This window comes from Diabrotica virgifera, chromosome 1 (genome assembly GCF_917563875.1).
Source record: "Diabrotica virgifera virgifera chromosome 1, PGI_DIABVI_V3a".
Lineage (NCBI taxonomy): Eukaryota > Metazoa > Arthropoda > Insecta > Coleoptera > Chrysomelidae > Diabrotica > Diabrotica virgifera.
Genome location: NC_065443.1, coordinates 131,669,813 through 131,678,265, shown reverse-complemented (window position 1 = coordinate 131,678,265; position 8,453 = coordinate 131,669,813). Strand labels below are relative to the sequence as shown.

The following is an 8,453-nucleotide window of genomic DNA, read 5'->3' as shown; positions in this document are numbered from 1 at the left end:
GTATGAAAAAAAGGGTCAATACTCACAATCTTTATTATAAGTATAACCGTTCAAAAGATAAAAGGTGGGGACCGGACTTTTGACTAGCACTGCATAAATAAATATACAAATTATATATTGTACCTCTGTACCTCTTATTTTTGATGGTTTTCATCTTTTTTTCTTTCCTCTTCGTTTTCTTTCTCGTCATCTTTTTTCTTATCATTGTCCTTATCACTTTTCTTCTTGCCATTACTTTCTGTTAAATCACTTCTACTATCACTACAGTTGTTTTCTTTCCACGGGTATTCTTTTTCCGTTTTAAATAATCGAAACATATTTACTGTTAATTTTAAATCAAAAACAAATACGGTACAATCAAAAAATATTTTATACACCTATGTGTATATATGGAATATAAATAAATAAATAAATAAAATTTTATTATCTAAAAACGATTAACCATAAACAAGGATCGAAATAATATAATTTTTGATCCATAAGATAAGCATGATGGTGGCATGAGATAAACATATAGTCTGGGAGGTAGTGTCAAATTTTACGGTGATTTTGGCACGGATTCTATGAATTTATTTTGGTGGTTAGTATTTGTTTGATAACGAAAATATCTGTCAGTTGGCGCGACTCCGGGGCTTTTAGGCACGAGAAAGTAATATGAAAGTAGATGCAAGAAAACCCTACAACGTATATGTCAAATATTTATCTTCATGCATCACAGCATCACATCCATATAGTCTAGTCGCTAGGATGTACCTGGCTTTCACCCAATGGTTCGGGTTCCATTCACGGCATCGGAAATCCCTTTGTTTTTAAAATTGTCATTATGAGTTGAAAAATATTTGTTCTTATATTACTTTTTTATATTGCGTCCTATAAATAATAAAAACGTGGTATTATAAAAAGTTATTTTTTTATAAAAGTATAATTATTTTTATTATTAATTTTCCTGGTCTTTTTTCATTTTATGCCCCGGTTTTGGGCCAGCTGTTACATTATTTGTTATTAAGCTTTGGAACAACATACTATACAGTGCTCTTCAGATAAAACTATCCACCTTAAACATTGATTAAAAACTACCCTGTGTAGTTATTAATCAATGCCTTAAATAACTTTTGAACCACTGATTTTTAGAAAAAACTGAAACACACGTCAAATAATACTTGAAGGGGGAGAAGAAAAAACTGAAAAACACGTCAAATAATACTTGAAGGGGGAGACATTATGCCATATTTAAGCTTGCCGGAAAAGGCACCCTCTCACCCCCGTATCATCCCTTTATTTTTTTTAATTACTACCCCCTTTTCTATTTTATATTTGAATTCTCCTCTTTGTGCTGATTTCAAAAATGTATAACACTTGATGCTTAAAAAGATTACTTTATGAGAAAAAAATACAAAAGCAACAAAACTGGATTGAAAAAAATAATTTTTTTAATAATTTTATTACAATAATACACATATTGTACAAACATTTAGAATTATTTATCAATAATATAATATAATATAATATAATATAATATAATATAATATAATATAATATAATATAATATAATATAATATAATATAATATAATATAATATAATATAATATAATATAATATAATATAATATAATATAATATAATATAATATAATATAATATAATATAATATAATATAATATAATATAATATAATATAATATAATATCAAACAATAATTATTCAAAAGCACTTTTTAAAGCTTGAATAATTATTGTTAAAGTTTTTGAATAATTATTGTTAAAATTTTTGGTAGTGAAATGTTCACTCTAAATGTTATAAAATTGCTAAAAAAATAATTTTTATTCAATCCAGTTTTCTTGCTTTTGTATTTATTTTTCTCATAAACTATTCACTTTAAGCATCTCAAGTGTTATACATTTTTGAAATCAGTACAAAAGAGAAGAATCCAAATATGAAATAAAAAAGGTGTAGTAATTAAAAAAAAATAAGGGATGATACCAGGGGTAAGAGGTAAGGGTACCTTTCCCGGCAAGCTTAAATATGGCATACAGTCTCCCCCTTCAATTTTCATTTGACGTGTTTTTGTGTTTTTGAAGTTATACTTCTTTACGCGCGATATGACGGTGAATTTTTATATGTTAAAACCTACGATCCGGGCGCATGCGCATTATAACTTTGTTCTGATTGGATGTTCAAATGACATGTCAAAAATTATCCAATATGGCAGCTGTAGCGCAGCTGTGGTTTGGACGGTTGACGGTTTGGTTATGTATGGTTGTTGCGTTTTAAAATTTGTGGGAAGAGAAACAACAAAGGTTAGTTAATAGTTATACTGCCTTTTTAAATAGTTTTCATATTATATTTTTGAAGTTATACTTCAAAATGTTTTAATTTATGTATGTATCAGTCCAGAAAAGGTGTGGAAAAAATATATTAGTGTTTTTAAATATATTTTTCTACAAACGTGTTAAAAATGCAATTTTTAGGACTCCGTAGGAGCGTTAAAAATGCTACTTTAAGGCACTAGTGCTTTAAAATTTTTAAGGCACTGTAGTTAAAAGTAAATTGTCAAATTGTGAAACGTCAAAATATTTATATTTCATTTATTAACATTAATATTAATAATACAACTTGCGCAATTTGAAAAAGGTGGTTTAAAAGGTTTTTTATTATAATTTTGTGTCTTTGGATTTGTCTTCCTTGGGCGTAAAATAATAAAACATCTATTTTTATATTTCACTTGTCACCGTGATGTATATCTGAAAGGTAAGTAGCATGCGGCTTGATGGCCTTGTTGGTAGAGCATTGGACCAGAGATCAAAAAATCGCGAGATTGCGGGTTCAAATCCCGGACGATTCATACTTTTTTCTTCTTTTTTTTAATATTTGGTATTGTTAAGTTTTGGTTCATTTTTGGTAATTATTGTTAATTTTTTGTATTGTAACTGTTAAGTAGGTACAGTCGACTCTCCTTAATTCGAAACTCGAGGGACTCTTAAAATATTACGAATTTTTGAGTGTTTGAAATATCACATGGTGCGAAATTTGTGAGAGAAAATAAATAAATCTTCGAATTATTAAGTGTTGATCAATTATTATTTATTAACTGCTATTCTATAACGATGACAAAAGTTTAGAGGTACATTCGTGTACATACATGTATGTATGTATTCATAATGTGAATTAATCAATCTTTCGAAAGAACTGTATTAATACTGGTTTGCTTCAAAGCACATTGCTGCTGCTCCGAGTGCTCAATAATTTTTTTAAGAGAAAAAAAGTACCGGAAATGCTTTTCATCACTTTCGTTTTGTAGACAGAAGGTTTGTAAGGTATCGAATGAGGATCTTGCTTCCTTAACTGACACCTCTGCCAAAGGTTCTTATGTATCGTACTCATCTTCATCGTTACTTTTTTCATTCGTATCTGTCGCAGATAAAATTTCGCCATCGGTTAGTGAACCTGAGACAGCAATATCTCCATCTACTTGAACAAAGTCAGAAAAACTCACACCGTTGATGTCAACTAATGGTTCTATTGCTGGTTCTTCATCATCCATAAGTATTGGAAGATTTTCCTGATCTTCTTTTAAGAAACAGGATTTTTCGAAGCAGGTACAGAAAAAAAAAGTACAGAAGAAAAAGTACAGAAAACTGTATTTACTACAATCTTTCCGCATCTTTCTCTCTGCAACTTTGAATTGTCGAGTGCTGGACGCCGATGAGTTCGAATTAACGCGTCGTTTTGTTATATAGCAATGATTTTTTTCGTTCGAATTACCAAGTGCATAAAAATGTATTGATTTAGTTCGAAATATAAAGAGATTTTGTAGGGACCTCGTGATAACTTTGAATTTTAGAGAGGTTCGAATTATCGCAGGTTTGAATTAACGCGAGTCGACTGTATATTTATTTCGTTGAAATTATATTATAATAGAAGTATAACTTCGTACGTGCGTACAAAGTACACACACATTCTTTTTTTTTAATTAGTGGTTCAAAAGTTATTTAAGGTGGATAGTTTTATCTGAAGAGCACTGTATAAAAAAACAGCCATGCCAAAATGCTCCGGTCAAATTTGATGCTAGCTCCCGTACTAATACTAGTTCAAGAAAATAAGCAAAAAAGTACTACATAGTCCATTCTTTCACGGTTTTTGCTCTAAATTTTAAAGAACCGCTTGGATTGACATGAAATTTGGCATGCGTATAGCTTACATGTCAAAGAAAAAAAGTGATATTGTGCCGATGTGTGCTTTTGCCCTGGGGGTGACTTTCACCCCTTCTTGGGGGTGAAAAAATATATGTCCAAAATAAGTCCGGAAATGGGTAAACTAACTAATTTTAAGTAACTTTTGTTCTATAGAGCTTTTTCGCCAAGTCAACACTTTTCGAGTTATTTGCAAGTGAATATGTTCATTTTTCAACAAAATAACCACATTTTTAGACGGTTTTTCCAAATAACTCAAAAAGTAAGTATTTTGTCGAAAAAAAGTTCTTAGCAAAAATATAGCCATTAAAAAAGTAAAAAAAAATGGTGTACGCGTTAGGTCTCTGGATCTCGTAGAACTAGAGTTATAGCCAATGAAAAATAGATTCATATTCACCAAATTTCAAATAGAATATTTCGACGTGAAATATCGAAAAAATTAAGCACTTTTTGGGAAAACGCATTATAACTTTTTTAAAGTGTTTAAACTTTATTTCTGTTTTTACAAAAAGTTTCTAGCATTAAACTAAGGCAAGTTACACTCAAAATAAAGTTGGTCCCTTTTGTTTTTGCAAAAAAAGATCGGGAAGACCAACCCCTAATTAGCAAATTAAATGAAATTAATCGTTACCGCTCCACAAATTATTTTACTTATGTTGTGTTTATTGATCTGTAAGTTTCATCGATTCAAAGTGCTTATTTTTAAAAAAATTTGGTTTCAAAGTAAAATTTTTAAAAATTTAAATTTTGAAAAATATGCTTTTTTTCAAAATAACTTAAAAATTGTTAGAGATACCAAAAATCTCGAAAAACACGAAAAGGTCAGATTTGCTTTTCTGAATATCATGTATTTTTTTGTTTTTCTGTTAGACAAAAATTCATTAAGATTTGGTGTTTATAAATTTGCATACATTCGTGAACAGTGACTCGTTCAACCCCTTTTAACTACAGCCCTTTCAATAGTAAGGACTTTGCACCGATGAAACTTACAGGTCATATAAACAATATATACACGAGTCAAGAAACTTGTGAAGTAGTAACGATTAAGTTCATTTAAGATAGTAATTAGGGGGTGATTTTCTCAATTTTTTACCAAAACCAAAAGGGGCTAACTTTATTTTGAGCGTAACTTGTTTAATTTTGATGCTAGAAATTTTTTTTATAAAACAACAATGAAGCTTTTTTAAACACTTTAAATAAGTTGTAATGAGTTTTCCCCGAAATGTGCTTAATTTTTGGTTATTTCACGTTAAAGTATTTCATTTGGAATTTGACGAATATGAACCTATTTTTCATTAGCTATAACTCTGCTTCTACTAGGTGTAGAGACGTGATGTATACACCATTTTTTATAATTTTTTACAGGCTATATGTTTGTTAAGAATGTTTTTTCGACAAAATACTTACTATTTGAGTTATTTGCGAAAAACCGTCTAAAAGCGTGGTTATTTTGTTGAAAAAATGAACATATTCACTGCCAAATAACTCGAAAAGTATTAACTTAGTGAAAAAACTCTATAGAACAAAAGTTACTTAAAATTAGCCAGTTTATCCATTTCCTGACTTTCTTTGGACGAATATTTTTTCACCCCCAAGAGGGGGTGAAAACCACCCCCAGGGCAAAAGCACATATCGGCACAATATCACTTTTTTTCTTTGACTTGTTAGCTATGTGTATGCCATTCATGTCAATACAAGCGGTTCTTTAAAATTTAGAGGTTTTGCAATATTTTACCGTTAAAGAACGGACTATACCCTATTTGTGATACTGACCCCTTCAAGCAAACGACAGTTGTTTTGAGTTTTGAGTTAGAGTAGTATGGATTTCTATAACAAGAATAAGACACGCATAGTTACAATAAGACCAGTACTTACATACGCAACTGAGAACATGTGGCTCACAAATAAAGATGAAGAAAGAATTTTGACGTTTTATTTTATTCAATGACATTAGCGTATTTTTGTTGTGTTTGAAAATGGTTTTTCATAATATTCAAACTTTTAGTCTTTGTTTGTACGTTTCATTGTAATTTTTATTTTCAAACATACCTAATTGTTTGAGAACGACTAACTGTTGCTCTCTTTATTTGATTACTTCCGGTAATCATTTATTTTTAAGCTAATGAAACAAGTAATATTGTTTTACATACAAATTTTTATTTTTATATACCTACGCAACATCGACGCGTTATTTAAAAATGTTATTTTTTTAACTAAAACTGCATTTCACAGCTAATGTGAACAGTTGTCAAAAAACTGAATGATCATCAAAAAATATATATGATTATGTAAATTTTACCTGTTTTTTAGTTTTATTTCATCATTTTTTCTTCCTTCTTCATTATCCTTTTCATCATCTTTTATTTTATCATCGTCAAAACGTTTATTTTTGTCGGGATCACTCATTAAACTATCGGCCTTACGAGATTGTGGTACGCGGACATGGAATCCAGTCAAAATTTGATTTTTAGTTTTAGTTTTACAAAATCGACACATATTACAAAAAATATATAGGGTGTCCCAAAAGTAGTGGAACGGTCGAATATTTCGCGAACTAAACATCGGATCGAAAAACTGAAAAATACGTGTTCAATCATTTTCAAAAATCTATCCAATGACACCAAACACCAACCACCACTACACCCCCTGGAGGTGGGGTGGGGGGTAACTTAAAAATCTCAAATGTAAACCCCTAGTTTTTCTTGCAGATTTGGATTCGTTACGTAAAAGTAGGCAACTTTTATCCAAGACATTTTTTCGACCTGTGGATAGATGGCGCTACAATTGGAAAAAACGATTTATCCTGATATTATAGGTAAATTATAGAAACGGTCTAATATCTCGAGAAATACACGTCCAAATGAGAAACCAAAAAACAGGTTTTTAATATTTTTCGAAAACCTATCGATAAACACCAAACATGACCTTCTAACCCACCCGCTGGAGATGGGGTGGGGGTAAATTTAAAATCTTAAATAGCAACCCCCACTTTTTATTGCAGATTCGAATTCGTCATGAAAAATTAAATAACATTTAGTCGAAACATTTTTTAAAATTGCTGATAGATGGCGCTAATAAATCGTATTTTTCCAATTAAAGCGCCATCTATCAACAATTCTAAAAAATGTTTCGAATAAATGTTGCTCAGTTTTCATGACGAATCCGAATCTGTAATAAAAAGTGGAGGTTGCTATTTAAGATTTTAATGTTACCCCCCACCCCACCTCCAGGGGGTGGGTTGGAGGGTCATGTTTAGTGTTATTCGATAGGTTTTCGAAAAGTATTAAAAATCTTTTTTTTTTCGTTTCTCATTTGGAAGTGTATTTCTCGAGATATTAGACCGTTTCTATAATTTACCTATGGTATCAGGATAAATCGTTTTTCCCAATTGTAGCGCCATCTATCCACAGTTCGAAAAAATGTCTTGAATAAAAGTTACTTACTTTTACGTAACCAATCCAAATCTGCAAGAAAAACTAGGGGTTTCCATTTGATATTTTAAAGTTACCCCCCACCCCACCGCCAGGGGGTGTAGTGGGGGTTAGTGTTTGGTGTCATTGGATAGATTTTTGAAAATGATTGAACACGTATTTTTCAGTTTTTCGATCCGATGTTTAGTTCGCGAAATATGCGACCGTTCCACTACTTTTGAGACACTCTGTATATAAATCTATATACACTTTGATTACCTACTATTATCTCCTATTTTATCACCTATTTTATTATAAACAAAAAAAATGAGATAAGTTCTAGAGAGATAAATGTTCTGAACCTATTTTGTTATGGAATATTCGAATTATTTACTATTTTTATTAACCACAATTTGTCTCGAATATGTTTATTTTGGCGTTTCAATTTGAACTTCGGAAATCGACAAAATTTTGTCGAAAGCGCTTATCTAAGGAAAATAAAATACCTTTACACACTTTAATAAATGAATTTTGTTTCACTTCCTTTATAGATTTTCACTTCGGAAAAAATCAAACAAGATAAAACTTTTTGTAATTTCGTTAAGAAATGTTTAATAAACAACATATTATCAAAAAGTTCTACTCGAGAAGTGGGTGCTTCATTTTTTATTAAACAAATGAACTACGAACTTTGATGTTTTTTTAAATAACTCCGAAAATATAAATTTTAGAACAATACTGACTTGACCATTGAAAAATTCAGAAAATTTTACAAAAAAAACCTTATATAAAGAATTTTCTAAAATTAAATCTGTATCTTTTATAATTTTGTATTTTTAACGCTAAAGTCACCCTT

At 30.1% G+C, this 8,453-nt stretch overlaps 1 protein-coding gene across 2 annotated transcripts in view; it reads right to left on the bottom strand.

Annotated features, from left to right (window-relative positions):
* The window catches only part of LOC114327034 (E3 ubiquitin-protein ligase RNF180), a 42,624-nt gene extending 35,929 nt beyond the window's left edge, over positions 1-6,695 (bottom strand). The window contains exon 1 of one of the 2 annotated variants that reach the window (XM_028275533.2): positions 6,487-6,695. In XM_028275533.2, coding sequence (XP_028131334.2) covers positions 6,487-6,683 — 197 coding nt within the window. In that variant the 5' untranslated portion in view covers positions 6,684-6,695. Of the gene's footprint in view, positions 1-131; positions 377-6,486 lie in introns of those variants that run through there. The other variant, XM_050662905.1, reaches the window with a different exon arrangement.
* Positions 6,696-8,453: the final 1,758 nt, after the last annotated feature.